Here is a 26,373-nt window from a genome sequence, read left to right on the forward strand (position 1 = left end):
TGCTCAATGAGACTCTGCCAGCCCTCCTCTGCTGGGGTAGGAGCAGAAAGGGACTTCATGAGAGCTGTCTGCAGCAGGGCGCCTGCAGTGTCCCCATGCTCCAGAGCCCTGTGCACACCTCTAAACAGAATTAGCTAAGGGCATGTTCCCACAGTAGCCCTTCCCCACCTCCTGACAGAGTCCCTGAGACTTGAGTTGGTGGAGCTGCAGAGAAATGAATGATTGAAGAGCTAATTGATAGGACCTGGTGTGGACATGGGACCGTGACAGGAGGGGAGGTACCTAGGTACTCTGGGGAGTCTGACTTGAGCACAGGCATGGATGAGGGTCCATTCAGCTGAGCGAATGTTAGAAGAGAACCAGTTTGAGCAGAGTTAATTCATGAGAGCTTTGGGAATTAATTTGGAATTGCTTTTTGAGTCCTACAACTGGAGACATGAAGAAGGTAATTGGATGCATGTACAGAGTCAGGGGAGACATCCTGGCTTGAGATAAAGCCATCTGCACGTGAGGGTTGTCTGCAAGGGAGGGCCATTTGTTTGTGGGGTCATTTGCATGTAGGGAGGGGGACATTTGTATGTTGGGGTTTTCTTCACGCAAGAGATTGTATGGAGGGGTCATTGACATGTAGGGATCATCTGCAGGTAGGAGTTGTCTGCCCATAGGGGTCATCTGTCCACAGGGGACATCTGCATGTGGGCTAGAGCCACCATGTGTGGGTGGAGGAGTTCTCCCCTGGGAGCCTGTGGGGTATGAAGAGGTCAAGCCCGTGTCTGGTTTGGGTGGGACCTAGGTTTGAGTCCCAGCTCTGTGACCCTGGGAAGGCCACTTGACACCTCTTGGCTCTCAAGTGCCTTACCCAATGTGATCGCTTACCATCTATGGTGGCATGGGGGCTGGAGGAGTAGCAGGAGGCAGGACGGGCCCAGGCTCTTTGCCTGGCCTCCTTACCTTGGGGTCACTTTTCTCTTGGACTGTCTGTGTCTTGGTGTTGGCCACCTGGGAGATGGACGTGCTTTTGCAGTCTAACGTCAGTGCCAGCAGAAGGGGCTGGGCTGAGTTCCTTTCCCTTGTTTTGTCCTGGAGCCAGTTCCAAAGCTCCCGGCTCCGACCTTTGCCTTCCTGCTGTCAGCCCACGGCCGTGGTTGTGCCCCTGGCTGCTGGTTAGAAATATCTGGGGGTGCTTTAAAAAGAGTGCGCTACCCCCTCCCCAGAGCTGTGGCTCCCGGCTCAGGGCAGAGCACGCAGCCTGAGCTACTGTCCACTCCCTTCCCAGTGCCTCATTCAGGGGCCTCACCATGGGACCTTGAAATCTGCCTGGATTGCGGCATTTACACCATGGAAATTGGCAAACTCTACAGACCAAGGCCCAGAGAGCTGGCCAGTAAACGTTTACCAACCCACCACGGGTCAGGGCATCCTGATTTTTTCAGAAGCGTCCACAGTGACTTATGGGCAGCAGGCCTGAGAGCCACTGGCCCGAGGTCCCCCGGGGAGGCCCAGTGAGCCCCGTGTTACCCACAGTGGCTAACAGTCATCTAGTCCTGAGAGAAGGCAAGCTGCTTCTGTGAATCAGGGCACTCACTCCTCGCAGCATCCCGTGAAGGAGGGTCCTCATCAGTTTTTAAAATGGTGAAATGGAGTCCAGATGGTCTGCCTGCACCTTGTCCAGGGCCACCCTTCTAGTTAGTGGCTAAGGGGGGACTTGGAACCAGGTCTGAGCTGCTGGAACTTGAGTGTGGTCAGGGCTTCCTGGGTGGCTGTGGGCAGTGCCCACTCTTCCCAGCGGGTTGGATGAGAGTGAGGCTCTGGTTGTTCCTGATGACCATGGGGTCCGAGCTGCAAGTAGGTCATCATTGTAACCAGGGTCGCGGTGGGCGAGGCTGCCTGGGCAGGGTGCTGGACTCTGAGCCGGGACGGGAAACCCAGAGACTCACGGGCACTGCTGTGTGCTTTCCCCCTCCAGTGGAGCACGACAAGGAATTCTTCCACCCACGCTACCACCATCGGGAGTTCCGGTTTGATCTTTCCAAGATCCCAGAAGGGGAAGCCGTGACGGCAGCTGAATTCCGGATCTACAAGGACTACATCCGGGAACGCTTCGACAACGAGACCTTCCGGATCAGCGTCTACCAGGTGCTTCAGGAGCACTTGGGCAGGTGGGTGCCGGGGTCTGGGGGCCGTGTGGCCTCCAGCTACTGAGGAAGAAAGGGTGCAGGCCCAGGATGGGCCAACAGGGCAGCGGCCGCCACACAGCTGCCACCGTGGGACACCAACCACATCTGGACTTGGTGTCTCTTTAAAAGAGGGTGCATGATGTGCGTCACAGTTTTCTAAGATGACCATGGGGTCATCTTATGACCATGGGGATCATCAGCAAATCTGGGAAGGAAGGCAGGAGGCCAGGAGGCCCGGGGTGTATGGCCCTTGCAGGGATTGATGGGTGGCCTGGATCAGGTGGGCCCAGGGGGAGCATCCTGGTGATGGTCTCCCACTCTCCGATCTTCACTCTGAGGCCCCACGTGGTGTCAGGCCACCAGTGAAAGTGGCCATTGTAATAAAATGTAATTAGAGGGAACACAACCCTAATCCCCCCCAAAACATCCAGAGAAGTCCCAGTGTCAGAAGTCCCCAGGTCAGGAGCCAGAGTCGGTGCTGAGACTTTAATTTCGGGCTGTGACACTCCTACTGTCCCCTGCTGCTGTGACATGGTAGTTCATGAAGAAGGGTGGTGTTTGCCTCTGATGGTCAGCCCTCGCCCTTCGGGTAGGAAGGGGACGTGTTGACCACAGACAGCAACCTACAATGCACCGCCGCCTGCCCGCTGAGTGCCGCTGTCACGGGGTCATCTTGACCGCGGGGAACACGAAACGTCAGTGGGAGGGCGCTTGCCTGGCATGCGTGAGGCCCTGGGTTCCATCCCCAGCACTGCAAATAAAAGGAAAAACAAGGCAAGAGAATGAGGCTGGTGTGGGGCGTCCCGTGTCTTGCCTCACCTCACGTCACGCTCACGTAGCCTTCTAAGGAAACTCTGCAAAGTGAGAGGAGAAGTAGCCAGAAGCCAGAGCGCACGGCCACCTGGTGAGAACATGGCCACATGGGGACTTGGGCCAGGGGTTGGGAAGAAGCTGGAGCCGTGCCTACAAAAGTATTTCCTTCAAAACTTATACTTGGATAGGTAAGGCTCCCCCCACCACCATGGAGGCCATTCCTGTCCCTGACGTGGCCCCCTCGGGTCAGGGTGGCGCCACGGCAGGTGGTCTCCTCCACACTTGCCTGTCCATCTGAGGTCCTAGACTGTGGGCCACTGGACACACATGTGGTTTCTGGGTTGTTCCTGTGGATGTTGTATGGACGTCTCTCCTCGAGCCAGGGAGGGGACAGGGCCGGCTCCTCTGCGCTCACCAAGGTCGCTTAACAAGCTGATAATCCCTGTCAGTCTGACAGGGGACAGAGGGTGTCCCTGTGTGGTTTAAATCTTCCATTCCAGAGGGCCCCGCCCAGGGCCACCCTGTGCTGCTTCCCTGCTCGAGGGGATGGTCCTGGGAAGGAGCTGGGATGCTGGAAGGGCAGGGCCAGTGTCTGTAATCACCTCTGGGTCTTCCTAAAGGCTTTGGGGCAGGTGCCCTGGCAGCCTGGCGGGCCGTACCTGGTCCCTAGGCACAGCTTCCAGAGAAGTTTCGGATTCATTCTTGGGGGTTTTAGAGGTTTGTCTACCCTCTGACAAACGCCCCAGGACTTTCTTTATTGTTATTTTGCAGAGCTGGGGATGGAGCCGGGGCCTCAGGCGTGCTTGGGGCTCCAGCACAGCCTCCCCCCAGGACTCTTGGACAGACCTGTGCTTAATTTTTCTCATGAAGGCGGGTGACTTGGGGCAGGGCAGGCACCCTGAGGCTGTTGGTCAGCAGCACTAACTGGGCCCACTTGTACCATCCTTGAGCCCACTCCCCCCACCCCACCGACCTCCTGGCAGACTCCCCAGATCTGCCCTCAGCCAGCGGTTCTCTTTGCCCTGCTGCGGACCAGGTGATTGGGCCTGGGGGCGCCTCTGCAGCCCTGTGCTGCTCTTCCCTTGAGGGGTATCTCCATCCATGGCTCCCAAGTCCTGTGCTCGCCTGCCCTGCTCCACCTGGGGAAGGTGCTGGATGGACGGTCAGGGATCAGCAAGTGGGGCCCGGGCTGCCGACGTGGAGGTCAAGGCTGCTATGTTTGCACAGAGACTTGGGTTCCGTGATGTATCTGTTGAAGCTCCACTGAGCACCCCACGCCAGGCACCGTTCTCAGAAGTCAGATCACCAGAGCCAGTGAGAAGGGCTCACGAGGGCAGGCCTCATCCCATGTTGTTTTGGGTACCGGGGATTAAATTCAGGGGCACTCGACCACGGAGCCAGCTCCTCAGCCCTATTTGGTATTTTATTTAGAGACAGGGTCTCACTGAGTTGCTTTGTGCCTCGCTTTTGCTGAGGCTGGCTTTGAACTCGAAATCCTCCTGTCTCAGCCTCCCCAGCCGCTGGGATTACGGGTGTGCGTCACTGCGTCTGGCTCATCTAATGCTTTGATTGAGGGCGTTATCTTTCCTAGGGAGGCGATAACAAGACCGCAGATTGGGGTGGCTTAAAGCAGCAGGGCTTATTCCTTGAATTCTGGACTGAAGCTCTCAGGGTGCCCTGTTCCTCCTAAAACCTGTCTGGGGTCTTTGCTTATCTCCTGCTTCTGGTGGTGACCACTGGCTGTTGTGCTCCCAGGCTGCACATGGACCAGCCCCATCTCGGCTGCTGTGGTCATGTGGTTCCCTGTTTTCCCATGGGTTCTCCTTGTAGGGCTCTTCCTCTTCTCACACAGGCCTGGGTGCCACCCATAACGGATTACGCCTGCAGAGACGCTACTTCCAGATAAGGTCCGAGGCCAGGTGCCAGGTGTTAGGACCTGAGTGTCTCTAGGGGGCTCTGATCCAATCCTTGCAGGATCCAGAAAGTGAGAAGCAAACACAGGAGCCAGTAAGCAGACCAGACAGCTGTTGGGACTGGCTGGAGCAGGTGTGTGGGCAGGTGTGCCTTAGGTAGGGTGGTCATGGAGGGCACTGAAGGACAAGAAGTCTCTGCAGCAGAGGGTGGGGCTGCAGTCCTCAGGTCAGATGGGCTGATGAGGGTCGTGGGTCTTGCTGAGGGTGAGACGGAGCCTTTACGGGAAGCTCTTTTTTTGGGGAATTGACTTGAGGGCTCTGGACCACTGAGCCACGTCCCCGGCCCTATTTTGTATTTTATCTAGAGACGTGTCTGACCCCCTCTGGGGTCTCTGCTCCCTGTGCTGCCTCTGACACTTGCTGACTTCCTAGTCACTCGGTTCTATCTCAGTTTGAGGTGGCTGCCTCCTGCCCCTTACAGGGATCTAAGGGTGGGTCCTGGGTGCCCAGGTGGGAGAAGGCCTGAGTCACTGCGGCTGATGGAGGGAAGGTGAGACAGGTGTCCTCAGCTTCTGGGCAGGTGGCCAGAAGTCTGTCTCTGATGGCTCTTGGCTGGCTGGGAGGTCATGCTCCTTGTTAGCCAGCGTCCCAGCAGAGGAGGTGACCACAGGGTCTGGGACAGCTGGCGGGCAGGACGTACCTGGCAGCCAGGGGGCAGAGTTGGAGGCGGGGGCGGGAGGAGGGCTCGTGCTGTGTGGGTTGCTCGGTTTTCTTCCTGTGCCAGAGAGAAGGATGAAGAGCTCCTCGCTTCTCCAGAAATGAAAAGGATAAAACTTTTAAAAAGTTTCTTATTCATTTCCCGAGAATCTTGTTTTTAGTGTTGACTCTAGAGCATGGATTCGAATCCGGCCACCAGGCACCAGAGTGGCCTTGGGGACCAGGAACCTCAGGGCCTCAGTTTCCTCCTGTATAAATTGGGGGTACCTGGCCCTCCCTCCCAGGCCTGTGTGGAGGGAGAAAGGAGTTGACCTACTCAGGACAGCGCTTGCCACCTGGGGGGTGCTCACTGCAGGCTCAGCGGTGGCCCGGTGGCCCGTCATCGTGGGAAAGGGAGAGCTGCTGGCTTCGCCATCTCTGCCTTTTCTTTGTCTTTGGCTAAATCGCTGGGCTTTGTGGTCGCTCAGCGGGAGAAGGTCTGAGCTCAGGATGCTCTGTGGGCCTCCAGGCCTCTAGCCTCTCACCTCTGCAGGGGTGGAGCGCACCTGTGCTGCCCCTAACCGGGCCCCTTGTCTGAGTTCCCCAAAGAGCCCAGATCCCACCCACCACCCCGGCTGGCCTTGGAGCCACCCTGGTCTTTGTGCTGAGGAAGCCGTGGCCTTGCGCCAGCAGCTGCCCAGCTGTGCAGGGCTGAGACATCTGGCTCCCTGGCACGCTCTGCTTGAGCTCCAGGAAAGCCCGGGGGTGCCGGGGATTAGCCGGCTTGGGTCGGCCTCAGCGTCTCCCCTCGTGGGAGTCACTTTCCACCAAGTCCTCTTGATCTCTCGGAATCCAGATTAAATTCCGATAATGAGCTGAGCTGGAGGCCTTCCATGGCCCTGGGCGCTGCATGAGCTCGGCCCCAGACAGCTGGTGAGACGTGGAGGAGCCGCCCTGGGCGGCTGCGGAGCAAGTGGGGCTGCGAGGCAGGTCTGGGGCTGGTGGCCTTGGCTCTGGGCACCTTGCGGAGGGTGGGGAGGTGAAGGGTTCGGTCTTAACCCCGTTCTCTGAATCATGGCCTGAGTCTGGACAAGCTGGGCCTGGCTTCCAGGGACTGGACCTGCCCGTCCCTGTTGGCTCCAGCTTTGGTTCCAGCTGCTGGGGAGGGTGTTGGGGGGGGGGTCTCTTCAGTCATGAAACCAGGCCAGAGTGCTCCATCCCAGCCTCCCCAGCCCAGGGAGGGACGTGTTGAGAGCTGGCCTCTGAGAACTCTAGGGAAGTGGAGGCCAGGCCCCCTTGGCCACCACCAAGGTCGAGATGATGTCGGCAGCTGGATGAAGAATGTCCCTTGCTCCATCTCAGGGATTTTGGCTGCCAGCAGGGTGACCTCAGAGTGGTCTCCTGTGCCAAGATTTGGATCAGCTGCAGCCTGAGTCACTCCGAGGAAGAGGGGCTGTTCTGGGCCTGTCCCCCACAGGGGAGAGGTCTGCAGGGGAGGCCGAGGTGTGGCTCACAAGCTCCTTTCAGCCAGGCCAGCCCTCTTGTCCCCACCCTGCCCCGGGTGGGAATGTTCTGTCCAAGCAGCTCCTGCGGCCCACCCCAGGGCACGGGGCCCTGCCTGCATGTGCAGGGGTGGTGGGGGGTCTGCTCGGCCAACCAGCGCCCCAGCCTCCAGGAGCACAAGCACCTGCCCTCAGCCCGATCCTTCTCCTCTTGCAAAGGAGCTTCCTCAGAGCTCCCTGGCCTGGGCCAGTGTCCTCCTCCTCTTCAGGGCTCAGCTCTGCTGCTCTCGCCTGCCCCCGGGAGCCAGGCCAGGGCAGCCTCTGATTCGGTCCTCTGAGGGACTGAGCTTCTGGCTCAGAAAGGGGCTTGTGACCCAAGAGGGCTTGTGAGGCTGGATGCAGTCCCTGTACCCCAGGGCGGCCTCAGGGTGGCCCCAGGCATCCTCACCCCACCCCGTCTTCCCCTGAGGCCTTTTGGATGGCGATCACGTTATATACAGGTTTAAGTCTTGGTGACAAAACTCTGGGCAGGTTTTGATCTGACTTTCAGCCCCGTGAGCATGTTGGGGCAGAGAGAGGGACAGCCACGCTCCAGAGCACATCCCCCCCCTGTGTTGGAGGCATCTGTTTGGGTGCTTACTGTTGGTGACTGTGGCGAACGCTTCACCTTTGTTATGTACCTTGGGTATGGCCCTTTGAAGACTTGTGGTCCCCGTTTTACAGGTGAACAGACTGGCTCAGAGATGGGAAGTAACTCACCTGAGGTCGCGTAGCTAGGAAGTGCCCGGGTGGACTTGAACGTGGGTCTCTTAGATTCCAGCGTCACACCCTGAGCCACAGTAGCACCCTGGGCTTGTCTCTATGGCATCCCTCACCTGGGCTCAAGTGTGTGCTGTCTCTCTCGACCTTGGCTGGGCCTTAGAATCGATGACACTGATGGATGAGAATCAGTTAAAGCCTGAATACGTGGCAGGTTCCACTGGGCCCTGGGGCTTTTTAAAAAGTGGTGATTCCTGGGTACCAGGCTGAGAACTGGCCGTTAAGATCTGCGTCCCACCTGTGGGCTGACGGACGTTCCCAGGAGATGGAAGGGGAGAGAGCTCTCTGGCCCAGGCCCTAGCCCCTTGGGCTTGCTCTCTCGGAGAAGACTATTTTTCTTCCTCCAGGATGGAGCCCAACTCGTGGTCCAGACCATGATTGTCAGTCTCAGTAGCACAGGAAGGGGCTGGCTGCGGGCGGAGATCCCTCCCGGCTCTGGCTCCTGAAGGCCTACGTGCCGGGTCCTGCGTCTCCTGGCTTCTGCCCCTTGCCACTACACCTCAGCCCCAGGGCGTGAGCTCGGGTTTGGAGCTGCCTTCTCAGGAGGTGCTGTTCAGCTCCCCAGGAACCTCCTCAGAGGGTAAGGCAGGAGCAGCTGGCAGTCCCCGCACAGCCAGGACATCCTGGAAGGCTGGGGACAGCCGCCCAGAGCAGGCTTGGTCAGGGCCACCTTGGTCCTTTCCCCTGTGGGCCCCTTCTATGGGCCCCGCTCCCAAATCCCAGCTCTGAGCTGCTTGGGCAGGAGGGACGAGCCCTTAGTGCCTCTTGGTTCCCCTTGGGGTCCTCTCACTGGTCTGCACAGATCATTCTGGAAGAAGCCTGTGTTCAGCACCACCCAGCTGGGCAGAGACGGCAAGCCACCGTGTCCAACCCAGGGAGTGCTGGAAGTGCCTCTGGCCTGCCCCACTCAGCATCCCGCTGGCTTCCTGTCCTGCGGTCTGAGGCCATCTGGTGGGCCTTGGTGGCTTTTTTGATCTTTGTGCCTTTTATTTCCTTCCGTATTTCCTCTCGAGCCTGGCGTCTTGGGGACGGTGCCGGTGGTGGTGGTGGCGCATCGGTTGTGACTAACTTGTCTGCCCGCAGTGGATGTGGAGTGGGCCTGGTGGTGGCCGGGATTCTGACTCCCCGCAGGCGCTGGCCCACCTGGGGCAGGGTGGGTGGACATCCGTCTTGCTGCCCACGTAGGCCCAGCCTGGAGAAGGGCTGCTCTCTGGACCGCTGGGTGGATTTGACCACCATCCCCACGCAGTCCTTCAGCCTCTACTTTGCCACAAAGCGGCCACGTACCAGGAGAAGAGTGCAGTGACGACAAAACCTACCTCCTGTGTGCCCCTCCTGAGTACTTTCCATAACAGCTCGCCGTGGTGGGACGCCGGGGCAGGGCAGGACGGGAGGGGGATCGCGGCCGCAGCCTCCCAGCACCCTCCCCGACGTGACCTCTCTACGCACATCTCCTTGCTCCTCATGGTGACCTTATGAATTGGGATACATTGTGTTTTCCCCAGAAGGAAACCGAGGCAGAGAAGACAAACGACCTGCCCCCTTGAAGCGGCGTGACCTTGGGCAGGTCCAGGCGTGACCTTGGGCAGGCCCGCAGGCTACGGCTGAGCTGAGTGGGTGCTCAGCGGCTGTGTGGGTGGCCCCCTGCCACGATGGGCGCTGCACCTGTGTGGGGGTTCCCTCTCTCTCGTCATCTGTCCTTGATACCTGGAGCTGGGCGCACAGTAGGCGCTAAGACATCTGTCCCGTGGGTGGATGGCTGAACCAGATTATCCTCTGCTTGAGGGTGTGGGCTTCCTGGGCTCACAGACGGCGCTGTCTCTTGCGTGGGGACATCGTGCTGGCACCAGGACACGCAAGCCAGATACCTGTTGTATGAGTGAGTGGTGGCCAGAGGCTTTGCCCCGAGGCTGGTCCACCCCAGCAAACTTTCCAACGCGACTTCTCTTCCAGAACTGAAAGAAAGAATGTCTTGTTTGCAATCTTTCTCCAGCATCTGAGCTCAATTTCCAAAAAGTGAAAATTGCCTGTAATTATACTACTTTCGATCCTATGCAAGTTTCCCTGTGATGATTATAATTATATTATTTGGAGCTGGTGGGCATCCAGGGGTAGGCTGGCTCTCACTGGCAGCTCGGGGAGATGTCCGTGTGTGTGCTGTGACCCGGGTTCCTGAGGCTGGAATGTATCTGGGGAGAATGGGTTTGAGGATCGGGCTGTCTGGATAACTTGATCTGGCACTTTAATTCCAAAAGCTCTTCATACTCGGATCAGGACCTCTGCTCGCCTAGAGAAGCCTATTTTTCCAACTGTATTAACATCTGTGTTTCATATCAGGCCTGTAATTGCTTTAGCCTTTTTGGCAGGAGACAAAGAGAATTAATATTTTTCAATTTGGTCATAAGCGGTCATCTGTAGCTGGGAAGAAAAGTGCCTGTCCAAATGTCAACTCGGTAGGGATGGGGAACTAGGGCGGACCAGGAGGACGCGTGGAAGAAGCAGCGGTGGTGAAGGCCGACCTTGGTGAGGTCAAGTGCAGGCCAGGGGTCGGCCTCTGGGTAAATGCTCAGAGTTCTTCAGACACTGGCTCTTCCTTTGTCCACTCCGGTCAGCCCTGTTTTCTTCTTGTTTCTTAAAAACGACCGTGGCTTTCCATTTTGCCACTCTAAGAACGGAAAAGAAAGCCGACATGGGCCTGCATTCCAGCGCAGCCGGCCACCCTCCTCCTCTGAGAGACGCCATGGTGTGGCTGGTGGATCTGGGCCTCTCCTGCTGCCCCTGGGCTTTTCCTGACTCCTCGGTGAAGCTGCCTCTGGGCCCCTGGTCTCGGGTCGGGATTCCCCAAGGCCCACACTGAGACGGGAATTGCATGGGGACAGATGCGAATGATAGAAACTGCTTCCAACAAAGGCCCAGGGGGACAGTGAGGCCTTGGTGTCACACAGAGTCCCTGCAGGGTGACTGGGGCTCACTCCTGCAGGGGGTTCCGAAGACCAAGTCTCACCCCTCCTTCTGCCAGGGGCTGGGGACTCGGTATCTAGGTCTTTATGAGCCTCCATTTAAGGCAGTGTCTTAGCTTTGGCACGGCTGGCATTTGATCTCTTGGTGGGGCCGTCCTGCCTCCACCCACTAGGTGCCAGTCATACCTCCTCACACAGGTGTGTGTGACCAAGACACTTCCAGACTCAGGTTGTGTCCCCTGGGGTGCAGATTGGCCCCTGATGGAGTAGCAGGGAGCATGTCAATGTGCAGGAATGCCCAGTTTGGATGCTCATAGGCATCTAGAAGGAGAGCCCCTGGGGCCTGGTGCCCACCTAGGTGGAAAGATCTAGAGATACTGCACAGTGGGCTAAGGCGAGGCTGGTAGAGCTGGCCACATGTGTCCCCTTCCTGCCTCCTTTTCATCTGCTCAGGCTGCTGTGCCACCACCACCACCACCACTCAGCTCCATAGCCCACAGATTTCCGTCTGGGGCAGCAGGGCCTGAACTAACCAGTGGTTGTCAGAACTACCTGGCAGCACTAATGCCAACTGATCTGATGTAGGAGCTAGAAGATGCTGTCCCTGGGGTTGAAAAACCAGCTCCCAGGACCAGACACACAGCTTGCAGGGCCCAGAACCAGGTGTAAATGCATGCTGAAAATGTGCAGGGATTTCAAAATGGCGGCAGCAGAGTGCTAAATGGAGTGTGGAGTCCTTCAGCAGGTGGCCCTGCTCGGCTGCATGTCACAGTATGTCACGGCTGAGGAGCGGCTCTGCAGGCTCACCAAGTGGAGATGTCCCGTGGTGCCTACATGCATTTGGATGGTGACCAGAGCTGGTGGGTGAATCTGCAGCCCCTCATCCTCCCCAGTTGGCCTACAGGTCTCCATGGGTTTGTGCCCTGGATGCCCAGAGCCCTGTTTGGTTGATTTTCATGCCTGTCCCCCTGCTCTGCCCTCCAGTTGGTTCATGGAGTCACCTCTCAAACTACTTGCTTTCAAGTACTGACTCGATGTGCCTCTGAGAGTCCCTAAAACATGACTGGGTGAGGGTCTGTACTGCTGGGTGGCTGGCAGGATCTGCGGCTCGAGGGCAGCATCTGGCCCAGCCCCGGTGCCCCGAGTGCAAGATATTTTCCTTTGCTTTCCTCTTCTTGGCACCCCCGTTGCTTGGGGACGCTGTCCTCAGGTTGAGTCTCTGACAGCCCCTGCACCTGTTCTAGGTGTCCCACTCGCCTTTGCCATGGAGAATCTTGCGCTTGGTCAAGGCCTTGCTTTCATCTGCATGACCCACTGCTGGGTCCAGTTCCTTTCTGAGTCTGGTGCACTTTTTAGTCTCTGGATTTGGAACCTTAAAACAGCCTCCGGTTCTTCTTCTTTTTTAACGTTGGGAAGATGACGCAGCCTGAAACTGTTTGTGTTGGTTTGTTTATTCCTTGAGTGTTCGCAGAGAGGCCGAGTTTACCTTGTTCTATTTTGGTCTGGAGCTGGAGGCTGGAGGAAATGGGGCAACCAGGGAAAGTCTAGAGAGATCCACCTCCTCACACCAGACCCAGGCGGCTGCTCTCGCCCGTGGGACTTCCCAGAGCTGTGGGGATAGCTCCACGGGCTCCCTGTGAGGCCTGGTGGGGGGACTCCCAGGGTCCTGATGTTCACTGAGGTCAGAGCACACAGCCCTCTGCCTGGTTTTCCTGGTGTGGGGAAAGGAGGTGGCCCCAGAGTGACAGGGGATAGGAAACAGGAAAGGGAAGCTGGAAGCCCAAAGATCTGGCAGTTTCCAGATGGGGCAGTTTGGGGTGGTTTTACAACTGGAATCCACAGTCCCCAGCTCACAGTGGGGCTTGGGGAGGCAGCCTGGGGATGGCCTGGGATTCCGCCCAGCCAGTGTGGATGACCAGCCTGCGACCCGGGAGTGGCTCCCAGGGGGTTAGGGCAGAGCTGGTGGGCTACGTGCCCCAGGAAACGGGGACTCAGCCGTTTCTGGAGGTACCTTCCTAATATGAAAACACATTTTCTTTTCTTTCTTTAACAATAGGAATTATTGGAAGTGAAGCTGGCTGGTGAGGCTGGTGGCCTCCTCTTCCATGAGGGGCCCAGAGGTGCCTGTGTACCAGTCCACATGTCCTCCAGGCCCACTGCTCCACTGGGTGCTAGGCGCAGGGTGCTGGGCTAGTGCAGTTGTGCTTTGCCAACAAGGAATTTAGAATTGGTAGGGAATGAGGGGAACCCAAAGAACGGCATGAACCCCCGTGAAATCTGGCCTTGGGGCTGCACGGGGGGCATGGGCTTTGAGATGCCCAGTCTCTGGGGACTGGAGAATGGCAGGGGTGATGGAGGTGTGAGGGTAAGGACTGGTGTGCCAGGAAGAGGGAACAGGGTGTGCCAAGGCCCGGGGTGGGCCGGAGTCCAGATGAGGGCCTGAAGGCAGCTGGGGCCGCTCCACAGGGAGGGTGACCAGAGCCCCCGAGTGCTCATCTGGAAGTTTTGACAGTGCCTCGTTCTCTCCCTAAAGTTTCTTGGTCAGTTACACAGTCTCCCTCCTTAGGGGACATGGGGGGAGTTTCGCTTTTGATCTTCAGAGCTCATAGGGGATTGGGGGCAGGGCAGTTGCGTTTTCATCCTGTGCAAGCTGCTCTGGGGAGTGGGTCGTGGGCTGAGAAGGGGGCAAGTAGGACCCTGAGGCCGCCCCGGAGCATGCTCAGCTCCCGTCACTTCTGCTGGAGGGTGCAGGCCCGCTCCCTGGCCACCAGCCACCTGACGTCAGAGCCTCCTCTATGAGAGGGCTCCAGGTGTAAGATCATTGCTTCTAGAACCAGAGTCCCTACGATGTGGCAGTGAGCTCCTTGCTTTAAGGCTGGGGCTGGGGCTGGGTCAGCCCAGTGGTGAGATTCACATTACATTGGGCTCTGCTCCAAACATCTAGGAGCCTCGGCCCCTGGCTCTGTGCTGGCATCTTGACTGCATTATCCCATGTAATCCATCCCCAGAACGAGCCCATCGTGATCCCCATTTCACAAACAAAATAGCCTCCAGACAGAGGTCGGGTTGCTCAGGACCTCTCCGCTGGGACTCCACTCCCACTTTCCTCCACTTACCATCCCAGGCCACCCAATATGTGACCCGAGGACCACCCTGGGACACCCTCAGACAAAGGATGTGCCTTCCCCCCAGACCTCTGCTTGCTTGCTTGCTGTGATTCCCTTCCCTCCTGACGCCCCACTCCGTCACCCTCCCGCCTGCACCAGCTGGGGAGTTTCTAGGCACCTCTTTGCCTGGGGTAGACGTGTCTTTGCAGCAGGACCTGTCAGAGTCTTGGAGTGCTAATGTGCAGTGTGAACCCTCCGAGGAGTGCTGTGTCCCCGGTGCTTTGCAACTGTGTTTAACTACGGAGCCTTTTTGACTTCGGGCCCTCTGTGAACATGTCTTTGAGACCTCTGTGAGCTCTGGACCCTTCCTATTGCAGCTGGGGAGAATGAGGCCCAGCACGTAATGGCTGCTGTCTTGCTTTCTGACCCTGACAACAGCAGCCTCCTGGTGCTGGACAGGAGTGGCCCAGGCTCTGCACACATGCCCAGTGGGTTCCCTTGGCAGTGGCTGGCAGAGTCTTGTGGTGGGTAGGAAAGCCGTGGGCTGTCCAGGCTCTGTCTGCGGCGGAGGATATTGTTCTACTTTGTGTACTTTTCCACCTCTCTCCCAGGGGACTTAATTTCAGTCTTCCTGGATGTGCACAGCCTTAAGAAAGTGCTTTAAAAAGCTCTGGCCTCCCTGCCTTCATCTTCCTGTCTTGGGGCGACTGGTGGAAAAGCAGGGCATTCCCTGAGGTGGAGGCGGGGTGCTCCCAGCCCAGGGTGGGGGAGGGGCCCTGCAGCCCAATTCAGTGGTGCCCGGCGGCCACTGGTCACCAAGGCCAGCTTCCTGGAGCCCTTTGATCCACTTCCAGGCTTTCCTACTTCCCCACAGGCTGCGGTCTGTGCCCTGGCCTGGCTGCAGGTGCCAAGCTCACCCCTCAGCCACTGCCACTCAGCCTAACCTCCCGCTGGCCTGGGAACGCTGGCCGCCATCCCGTGATCGCTCCTCTGAGGAATGTTCTTGGGCCCAGCCGCCGTTCACAGCATGCCAGCCTTCAAAATGTCCAGCCTCGCAGTTTTCCAAAGAGCAGAGTGGGGGTGCCCTCAGCATGGGGAGGGGAGCCGCTGGAGCTGCTTGGTGTGCAGCGCCCTCCACCCGCCTGAAACTCCCCACGCAGCAAGCTCCCGGCACCACCTTCCTGCAGCCAGAGCCCTGCAGGTCGCACCCCTGCTCACCTGCTCTCTCCTGCTGTCTCTCTCACCACGCTGCCCACATCCTGCCCTCTGCCAGGAGCACTGGTCCAGCCCCTGGCTGCCTTGGCCCCGCACGCCCTTCTGGTGTTCACAGGTCGTCCTCTTACACCATGCCCAGGGCTGGGCCTCCTTTCTTCTTCCTCACCCAGAGGACCCTCTCCCTGCACTTGATCAGGGTTTTCAGGATTTGCCCCCAGCCTCTGGGCCCAGGGCTCTGCGTCTCTCCCCAGCTCCTAGCAGAGCCCCGAGGGAGAGGACTCCCGGGTGGCAGGGATGGAGCCTTATTGCTGCTGTGACAAGTGACCAGCAATTCAGTGGGCTCACCACACATGGGTGTGCTCTCCTGCAGCTCTGGAGGGCTGGAGTCTGAAGAGGGTCCCCCTGGTGCCCCGCGCCATGGGCTGGAAGGGCTGAGCGCCTTCTGCGGGCCCTGGGGGAACACGCCTCCAGGCCTTGCCCAGGCAGGACAGGCGCCTCCTCCTTAGCTGGGGCTCAGCTGTTGCAGCCCCTTGGCCTCTGCTGTCATGGCCACCTTGGCCGCTCGCTCATGAGGACTTCTGACATGACCCTGGGCCCATCTGGAAATCCGGGATCTTCTCTCAGCTCGAAATCCTTTAATCCCACCTGAAAACCCTTCCTCCCGTGTAAGATAGCGCACTCGAGGGCCTGAGGCTGGGACGGGGCCTTTTAGGGGCACATTGTGCTGCCCACCTTGTCATCTGAAGCCCACTTTCCTTTCTTTGGTGGCGGGGCCGCTCGGCACGGATGGCCACATCCTTCCACCTGCCTCCCCCAACCCCAGGTGGGCCGTGCTCCCCGTGGCTCTCTGCCTGGGCTTGTGCTCCCTGGCTGAAGAGCCTCCTCACTCCTGGCCTGGGCCGCCTGTCTGTCAGACGGGACCGCGTGCCACTCTGCTGGGCAGGAGAGCAGCACTTCAGGGGGTGGTTCTAGGTGCTGAGGCCACAGTCCTGGCCCAGCCTCCTGGAGAGACTGTAGATGGTACCACACTGGACCCTTCCAAGCCCCAGCTTGCACCTGTCCCTGCTGGAGGTGGACTGTGTCCGAGTCCCTAGGGAGTTGCATGGGTGTGGACAGCATTGTTTGATCATCCCACCCACGGTTATGGCCGGGAACTAGATTCTAACTCCCATTTGGTCACTGGCAGTCTGCACACAAGATGGAACCCCTCCCCACACTGGTTTGCAGAGCCCAAAACCCAAATGGCTGCAGTGGCTCCCAGGTCCTGCTCAACCCCTGAGACCCTGGACAGTGGGTGACTGGCAGGAGGCATGGTTCCCACAGCTCTGAAGCTGGGCCCTGGGACAGGACAACCATCCCGAGGGACAAGGCAGTGGGCACTACATGGCCCAGATGGAATCCACGTTTCCTATGGCCTTTTAATTATGGTGGGAGTGCCCAGGGCCAGGGCCTCCTCAGACCCCAGACTCAACTTGGTTTCCGGGGCCGGTGTCAGGGCTCTCTTCCCTGGAGCCGTGTGTATGCAGTTGGCAGTTCCCCAGAGGCCCTGGTCTGAGGGGTAGCACCTCCATCCCACAGTGGAATCTTTTCTCCACCTGGGGGAGGTTGTGGGTGAAGGCCCTTGAGGTCACAGCCTCTAAATAGCCTCTAAGTAGCCAGAAAGCAAAAAAAAAAAAAAGGACTTTCCTCCTACACTCCAGATTCTAAAATACCCACTTTCCACGGGGTGGAACTTTCCAGTTCCCGAGAGGGGCTGGGAACTGCAGTATGATGAGCAGCTCCTCCACTGCCCCTCCAAGTGGGGTTCAGGTGCTTCCCGTCCCCGGGAGAGGTGTCCTCAAGCCTGGCAACAGTGTCCCAGGCTGGCAGTTAAATACTAACACCACAGTGCCCAGGGTCAGGGAGGGCTCTGGTCCAGCTGGGTCATTTGGAAATGATGCTTATGTTTCACCTTTTGGGAAACTGTCCAGCCACTTCCCCACCGATGGCACCATCTCACCTCCCGTGGCCAGTGTGTGGGGCCTCGTTCTTCATTTCCCCCCGGATTCTCGGTCGTGTCTGAGCTTTTGATTCAGCCTTCCTGAGTGGGTCGAGTGCTGTCTTGTAGCCGTGATTTACTTTTTCCTAACAGCTCGTGACGTTGGACATCTTTTCGTGTGTCCTGTGGCCCTCTGGACGTGTTCTCTCGAGACGTCTGTTCAAATGGGCCCTCCCCGATTTGGCAGTCAGCGGCACACTAGCTGTACTGCGCGGGCTCTGAGTTGCCCTCTTCCTCTCACACTTCTGGAAGGAGGAGTTACCACTGGTGGCCTAGAGATCTTGGTAAAAGAGCAGGATGCACCCACCTGAGGTGTGAGGACCAGGAGATCTTTCACTCCTCCTCTGACTTCTTTCATGCCTATTCAACTCTTGAAATTCTCCATTTCTTCTCACACTCATTTGAGCATTTTATCTTTCTCCAGAAACGCACCTGTGACACACTGTGTCTTATAACACCTTTTTCCTGACCCCGTGTTCCCCTTGACTGCAAGTGGATTGACAGGTCCTGTGCAGCAGCTGTGCAGGGCAGGCTTACCTTGGACAGGCCTCGATGTCTTGGCCAGTCCCCCAGAGGGCAATTTCAGCTTTTGTGTCATAAGCAGCGTGACCCTTGTTTGGATTATCTCTCTTGGAGTGGCTCAAAACAATCATTTTGTTGCTCAGTAATATGGGCAGGGCTCAGCCAGTGGTTCTTCTGCTCCGGGTGGTTCCCGTGTGGTCCCTGGGGAGGCTGGACCACCTGCACCTGGGCTGCCTGGCTCCTCTCTCAGTCCCTTCACAGACCCTCATCCTCTGGGGGCTCTACCTTCCCCAGTGCAGTTGGGTTTCCTGACGTGGTGGCTCCCCAGGGGCAAAACCAAGAACTGCCCAGGCCTTCGAGCCCTGCCTAGACCTGGCAGGGCTGGCCCCCAGGTCCTCCAGTCACAGTGGACTTCAGAGGTGGGAGCAGGTACCATGAGAGCAGCACGGGTGGGGGGGGCAGACAACAGGAAGTGCTGGATGTTAGCCTCTCACAACTGCTAACATCCTTACATGTTTTGGGGTCAAAGGTGAGGTCTTTGGATGGCTATGTGGTGGCTTGCCTGGAGGATCTTGGAGAGCTGCGTCACCTCTGGGCCCAGCTGGAATTCCTGTGGCAGGGAGAGCCCACACCCCGATTGCACACACATCCTGGGAGCGCTGGCCTCTGGGGCCGGGTGAGCTTCCCTTCTTCCTCCCAGTTGTCTACAAGGATGGCTTTGTCCCCGCTTGGCGGAGGAGCAGACTGAGACCCAGATTAGCTGTTCCACCCCTGGATCTGCGCCCCTCAGCACCTGCTCCACCCCATCATGCTGTGAGACAGCAGGATTCCCAGCTCCCGACGTCTCTGGGCCCCCAGGAGACGGTGGGCTAAGGAGGCCGTGTGGCTTCTGTACCAGCTTCTGGAGCAGGTTTCCTTTGCTGTGGCTCGGTTCTGCCACGAATAAGGCCTGCCACTGTGGGCAGGTGGCTTCCCCTCTTCCACCCTCACTGTCCTTTTGTAAAACGGGACCCGTACCCTTACCAGGGTCTGAAGCTGTCAGGGAGGGGAGCTTGGAAAGCACCTGGGTTTTCAGGAGTGGCGAAAAGGAAAAGGGAAGATCATCTTCCGGTTCCTTGGGGCGTCTTCCCTACCTCCGCTCTCCCTGGGCTGGGTCAGGGAGGCCATTGTATTCAAGGTAAATAAAACTGTCACAAAGGGCCCATTCAGCGCTTTCCTGGTTGTAAAGTCGGGCTGCTCGTGGGATGGCAGCTGCCTGGTCCTCTGTGTCTCTCTGTGTCCAGCCTCCCGCCCAGCTGCCTGTCTGCAGGAAAGCCTGTGCTCAGCGCACGTGGCCCGTCTCAGCGAGGCTCCCCTCTCTTGTGCCTTCCGAGGAGGCCTGGCTTCCGGGCGTGCCTGGGACACACTGCACACCATGACTTGGGGCGGGGAGTCGCCTCGTTCCTGCTGGTTCAGGGGTGAGTCAGCGCCAGCCTGCAGCATCTGGCCTCCGTGTCCTGGCCCGTGATGAGAGTGCTCAGTATCGTTGGGCAGGGCGTCCTCTGTGTGAGGCCGAATGCTGTTCCCTCGGTTACCATTCATTGTTTTACCGTCCACCAGGGCCTGTCCAGATATCTGGTCATATTTTCCTACAAATAATGATTTTCCAGAAAAATCACCACCCAGGTTTGTGACTTCTGTGCTAAGGTGTGGATGTTTCCTGTGGGGCGGGAGCCGGCTCAGTGCGGGGGGTGTGTTTTGACTTGGACAGTGTCCCTGTTCCCATCTGTGAATTGTCCAGAGCAGCTCACTGGTTCATGGATGGTCTTGGGAACTCTCCAGGGATGGGAAAGTCATCAAGGCACACTGGAGATGAAGACAGCAGGAAATTCTTGTTTGTGAGTTGGAAAGCCGCGTGGACATCCCCTGAGCAAGTTCTGAAATCAGGGCCCTGGGAGAAGCAGAAGGAAATGGGTCGTGAAAAGCCGACTCAATATTTTGATTCACTTTGGAGAAGAAAGTCCAACCCGGGGTCTTTAAAATCCCACGTGGCTCTAGAAGGACTTCCTTGCTGCCATCACCTCTCTGTGTCACGGAGAAGGACCAGCCTCTGGCGCATCAGGAGGGCCTCCAGTGTGGCTGGCTGGGGATGACGTGTTGTCTTGTGTGTGGCTGTTTGTTGGTCCTCAGACTGGAGGCCACTGAGCACTCACACACTGGCCCCTTGTCTTAGTTCATTTGTGTCATTCTGACAAAATGCAAGAGACTGGGTCATTCATAAGGAATAGAAATCTATGGTTCACAGTTGGAGGCTGCGAAGTCCCAAGCCAAGATGTTGGCAGAGTCGATGCCTGGCCAGAGTCTGTCTGCTCCAAGATGGCACCTTCTGCGTCCTCCTGTGGTGAAAGGGGGAAGAACAAGAGGGACTCCCACCTCAAGCCTCTACCGAGGGCCAATCCATGTATGGGAGTGGCTTCCTCGAGGCCTAATTTCCTCTGACAGGTCCCACCCCTTAATACTGACACCTTGGGAATTTAAGTTTCAACATAGGTTCTGGGAGGGACACTAATATTCAGACCAAACCCATGATAGAATTCAACACTTTCTGAATCGAGTTCAGGACTTTCTGAATCTGAATTAAATGGTGGGGTTGTAGGGGCATGGGGCGGGGAAAGCCAAGCCCCACCGTACCACAGAGTGTGACTTGACCCGGCCAACTAAACTCTCCGTCTCCAGACTTTTGGAGGGAGAGATGTAAAGAGGGCAAAGAAGAGCAGGATCCCCGCCCCACCTGTCCTGCACCATCCCACCTGCCTCCTCCGTGTTTGCTTTCTGAGCCTGGTTCTTCATCCCCGTTGGGGCTTCCCTGAGCGGCCTGTTCATTCCCAACGCATTGCTAGTGAGTTCTGAGTTAAAATCGTCAGAGACACTGGCTGATACAAAGACTCGTTTCCTGTGCCGTCCTTGCTGATGTGCCTAGGGAATGTCTAAGGGAGTGTGGCTTCAGCAGAATGGTAATTCAGCTGCCCTTGCACACTTAGGAGTCTCTGGGAATGATGAATGGAGGTGATTGGCAGTTGTTTGTAGGAAGAGGGGACTGAGGCCAACCTGAGACCTGTGCCTCATCCAAAGGGGCATGGCTGCTTGGCTCCAGCAGGAGATCTAGTGGCGTGTTTTGTAACAAGCTACACCAGAGCCAAGGTGAAGTCCACAAGCTCTGTCTTCATGTGACATTGCAGGCTTGGGCTTGCAGGCAGCCTGGTGGGGCTCCACCTGCCTGGACCCTGTCCCAGTGGAATAACCCTGGGCAGACAACTCCACCCTCTGAACCTCAATTTGAGATCTGAACAATAGCATTGGCAATATTATCCGCCTTGTAGAGTTGTTGTAAGACTCAGTGACACGATGCTGGTCAGACATCTCAACTCAGAGCTTGGCACGTGGTAAGAACTCAGTTAGGAGTTGCCACATCCCACATCTTTATGTATGAGCAGAGAAAATTCACCTTAACCCCAAGGAAAGTTAGTTAACTCCAGGGATGATAGAGACTACCAATGCCCTGGGGCAGGAGCCAGACTGGTGGAATAAATTACATTTTCTTCATCAGACTGGAGCACGTTCCTGGCCACCTGTGGCCTCTGACTCACTACTAGACTTCTAGTTGCTACCCACATAGTCGTGCCACTCCAATCCCTGGCACATGGCACATTAGGGGTTCCAGTATTTTAACTGAGTATTGAAGGACCCAAAGTATTAAAACTGAGTCTTTGCAATTAAGTGCTCACAAGAGATGTTATGAAGACCTTGCATGCAGAGTACATCCACCTACCCACCCATCCACTCATCTAGCTATCCAAACCTGCACCCACCCATCTATCTGCCAATCTACCCACCCACCCACCCCATTCACCCATTCATCCCATTCACCCATTCATCCCATCCACCTTCCTATGTACCCATCCATCCACCGTCTTCCGCCGGGTGAATTTCTGCTGCAGTAAGTGAGGAATCGTCACCTCCTGCCCCAGGTCTCTCCCAGCCACAGGCAGCCTACAGGCCTTGGGTGTCTTGATGACTCTTCTTGCTGGAGCCCCTCCCCCAGCACGTGGTGGAATGAGATTTCCTGGCAGCACCTGCGTCCTCTGCGTGTGTCTTTTTGTGATGCTTCTGCGCTCCCTTTCCCCACCACGACTCCTGAGAGCCCTCTGTGCCTGGGTCTTGGTCGGCTTGGTCACTTTGGGGAAACAAGTGGCCCGCCTCGTGGCTCCCTGTCCCGCAGACTCTGTTGGCTTTGGGGAAACTGAGCGATGATGGGCTAACCATGGGCCTGTGTCTCTCCTCCTCTCTCACAGGGAGTCTGACCTCTTCCTGCTCGACAGCCGCACCCTCTGGGCCTCCGAGGAGGGCTGGCTGGTGTTCGACATCACAGCCACCAGCAACCATTGGGTGGTCAACCCAAGGCACAACCTGGGCCTGCAGCTCTCCGTGGAGACTCTGGATGGTGAGTCCCCGGCCACCGCCACCACTGGTTCTGGTGCAGCCCGCGCTCTGGGCGAGGAGGTCCGCAGCTGTGTGTGTGCTGTTTGCTCCTGGAGCAGGCTTTCCCACCCCTCCCCCAGGACTCGACCCCCAGCCAAAGCAGCCCCTTCCCCTCACAGGGAGCCAGCGAGCTTGGCCACAGGCCTCACGGCTCCGTGGACCCACATCCGTGGGGTGCCTCATGGTAGAGATGCAGAATTAGGGCTGCCCCAGGACTCCTCTGTCAGCGCCTCACCTTGGAGTGCTCTGAAGTGAGCCCTGTAAACACAGCGGTCCAAGTGCTTGTGCAGCTTCTCCACCTCGTGACGCACGGCAGCCTGGGCTGGCCCGGGCACCGGAGCACATTCAGTGGCACCCGTGGCCTCTCCCCCTCTAGGCTCCGTAGTATCTCCTGGTCTCCCCTAAGTGCTTGCCGACTTTGCCAAACGTCCTCTGTGGGACAGAATTGCCCCTGGCTAAGGACCATCGCACCTTCCAAAGCATTAGTGCCCTCGCTGTTAGTGGGTCTGAGTCCTCAGTCCTGGAATCCATTGGAGCTGGGCCTCCCGGGCACCTGTCCTCCCTCACAACCCACCTCCTGTGAGAAGGGCAGACAGGAAGATGAGTGGGGAGCGAGTGGTGGGCCGTGCCATTTCTCCTCCCCACAAATGGTGTTTCTAATTAAATGGGAGTGGTTTCTGGGCATGTAGCTTCTTCCTTCCACCAGTTTTAAGGAAAAAAAAAATGTTTTTTCATTTATTTTGGAACAGGAAATGTAGGCCCATGACCTCATAGTCAAACAGTATGGGAGTGTGTGACAGTGAATACTTTCCCTCCAACTTCCTTCCCTCATCTGCTGAGTTCCACTTCCCAGAGGCAACTCCTGTTTCCCTGTTACTAAGTTCCTTTTCAGAGATGCTATCTGGGTATTCAAGAGCTTCCACAGAGATTCTACTTTCCTTTTGTTCTTCAAATGATGGTGCAGTGTGCTCTTCATCTGACAGCTTATCTTGGAGATGGATGCTGTTCATCATTAAGAGGTTCCTAGTTCATTGTAAGACTTACGTGACTTTGTAGGGTCCGTGTCCTCTCGCCTTCCCTCCCCGTGTGACTTTGAACAACTTCCCCGACCTGTCAGAGCCTTGGCTTCCTCATCGCCACTATGCAGGTGACAAGAATCTGGGCCATGGGGTTGTTATGGGTTCATATGAGGCGAATGTTTAAAATAGTGCCTTCATGTGTATGGGGACTCCCCAGGGTTCTTGTGACAATGTGGATTCTGAGTTGGCTGGACTGGGTGAAGGTCCGTTTTGGACAGCCCCCAGGGCATGCTGAGGCTGCAGGTCCCCAGATCATACTCTAAGTACGGAGGACTTAGAACATGATCTGACTACAGGGCCCACGAAGGAGAGCCAGAGTTAACAGAGTTGAAGCTATTATTATTGCCTTTTGGGGTGGATGCCTGGGGTTTTCCAATCTCTTGCTCTTACAAACAGGTCGCAGTAGCAAACCCAGGCATGCAGGTCATTTTCCAGTGGAGTGGGTGTAGCTCTAGATGAGTTCCTGAAAGCGACATTGCCTGTTGCTGCTGTGATATTGTCAGTTGGCCCCGCTCAGACGCCGTTCATCTGCACTCCTATGCATCCATGAGCGAGCCTGCTTCCCTCCTTCTCTGCTCAAGTTCTCGGTCTTGCCCACCCTGGCTAGTCTGATGGAGGACCGACAGCACCTGGGGTTCCCGCTGCTTTCCTCTCCCGGGGAGGTGGAGCATTTCTCCGTCTGCACCATGGTGTTTCCTCTCTGCACACCCCGTTCTCACCCTCTGCCATGCGCTGGTCTTTTTTTTCCTCTACTTTGGCTCTTTGCCGCTCAAGCAGCAAATATTTCCCCAGGGTTTGGCTCTCTTTCTACATCGATGATGCTGGATTTTGCCAGGTGGACCCAGACACCAGAGCTGGTTCAATCACTGTTTCCTTTCTAGTTCCCGGGCTCTGCCCCTTTTCCTTCCTGTCTGGGGCCACCACTGTGATCTGGAGCTTGGGGAGAAAACTGGCCAGAATCTCGAGGGTGATTTAATGAAAGAGGTGTCTCTTCCTACCTCTTTCTCAGGGATGTGGCAGTAGGAAGTGGGGAGCAGGAACAGTTTACAAGGCCTGTGAGGGTCTGGGTGAGAGGAGGGAGTGCCCTGACCATCCAGAACGCCCCTCCGTTGAGTTTCAGTACCCTCACCCAGGCCACAGGCCATGCCGGGGACCACGGAGTAGAGAACCACACTCTTGCTCTGCTCCCCAGGCCTCTCTCTCTGCTGAAGGTGCCTCACTCCTCTCTCCATTCTTCACCCCCTTTCCATGTTCCTAAGACTTGAAAGGGGGCTCAAGAAAGAACTGGAGTTTTCCGTTGCCCTATTACTGAATCTTGGTGGTCATAGTCAGCCCACAGCCCATTTGGGGCAACTGGGAGAAGAAAAGGAGACACACACACACACACACACACACACACACACACACACACACTTTACTATTTCATATGTATAAATATGTCCTTTTGCAATGCTGGGGATGGAACCTGGGGCCTGGCACAAGCTGGGCAAGCACTCTACCTCCGAGCCCCACCCCCAGCCCTCGTATTTTAAATGGGGGAAATGGGGAGAAGAACGCCTGGAGACCTGGGAGGTGACGTGCGTGGTGACGTGCCAGTCTGTTGCCCTTTTGTCCAGGGCCGTTTACTTGGGTGCTTTAACAGCGAAGTCGAATGACTGGCACAGAAATGTTGTTTCAAGGAAAAGATTGTCAAGCCTGTTCTATGCCAGCCTTTCTCAAACTGTGTCGGTAGGTGTCAGCAGGTGCCCCAGGCACAGGCAGAGGGCTTCATGGTCAGCTCGTAGGACGAGTGCTGGCTGGAGAGAGTAAACAGGAGGCTCTGCAGGACATATCAGAGCCTTTATTTTGCTTGTGTCCCTTGCAAATCTCTGGACCACAAATATGGCATGGAGGAATTCCAGACTCACCTGGCCACAGAATCCTCCGAGCCTCCTTTTCCTAAAACGTCCCTGGGGCCTACGGAGAATGGATGAAAGTAAAGAGGGAGTGGAATTTGAGTTCCCTCTTCCAAGTGACTATTCCTCTGGACTTGTAGATGCTGGCTAGCCCTGCCCACTTGGCCCAGCGGGTCCTGTGTGCCTGTCCGGCTGGTCCTGCTAGCTCGTGTGGCCCAGGGCTGATTTTTCTCACAGGTGATCCTGACCCCGTGATCAGTTCCTCCTGATGTCAGGCCGGTGCTCCCCTCTTTCCTCCAACACCAGATTCCTTCTGTCCCTCTGGCCTCCAGCATCTGCTCCACCCCACACTGTGGCTGAGGCTTGTCATCTGCTGGGATAGCACGGTGCAGGGCCCAGAGCTAGGGACTGCCCTGGCTCCAGCCCCAGCCCTGCTGTTTCTAGCCCTGTGACCCAGGGTGAGTCACCGAGTGTCCCTCATCTGGAAAATGGGGCTGATAATAGTTTCCGCCTCCGAGGGTGGTTGTGCAGGATCAGATGAGCTCATGCAAGGGAAGTGCTTAGTTGCTTAACACGTGCTGGCCACAAGCACAAAGGGAGTGGTGACACATGGTTTCTGGTGACGCTCCCCGTCACCACGCAGAGGGTGCTGTCATTACCGTGCCCACAGCACGGGGGGGAGGTCCGAGCACCCGGGAGCCCTCCCGAGCTCCATATTCCCCAGCCCACCATTCCTGGTGGCTTGGTGGCCTCTAGATCCTGTCCACAGGCAAGACACTGAGGGCTGGGGAACCCGTCCAGGTGCCATGCATCCCTGGGGGCAAGCTTGGTGTGGTGGCCCTGGTCAGGAAAGAACCACGCCCTCAGAGCGTCAGGGGTACAAGGCCAGTTGGCTGTGAGCTTTTGGACTCTGGGGGATGAGCTGAGAGGCCAGTGAGCCCAGCATTCCTAAAGGCCAGGTGCACGGCTGGAAAACTCCGTGTCCCATGGTGCTTGCCCCCAAGAGTGCTCATCAGGACCACCTGAAGGCACCCAGCTTCCGGGAGCCTTCCCTACACCTCTGTCTCCCCACAGCGGAGAGTCCCTGAGGATGGCCCGTGAACGTGCCTTTCCCCATCA

At 57.2% G+C, this 26,373-nt stretch overlaps 1 protein-coding gene across 1 annotated transcript in view; it reads left to right on the top strand.

Annotated features, from left to right (window-relative positions):
• The window catches only part of Bmp7 (bone morphogenetic protein 7), a 69,236-nt gene that overhangs the window by 23,560 nt on the left and 19,303 nt on the right, over positions 1 to 26,373 (top strand). The window contains exons 2-3 of the mRNA XM_026406785.2: positions 1,967 to 2,159; positions 22,094 to 22,242. Of these exons, the coding sequence (XP_026262570.1) occupies positions 1,967 to 2,159; positions 22,094 to 22,242 (342 nt within the window). The remainder of the gene's footprint in view (positions 1 to 1,966; positions 2,160 to 22,093; positions 22,243 to 26,373) is intronic.

Source organism: Urocitellus parryii, chromosome 6, assembly GCF_045843805.1.
Source record: "Urocitellus parryii isolate mUroPar1 chromosome 6, mUroPar1.hap1, whole genome shotgun sequence".
Classification (NCBI taxonomy): domain Eukaryota; kingdom Metazoa; phylum Chordata; class Mammalia; order Rodentia; family Sciuridae; genus Urocitellus; species Urocitellus parryii.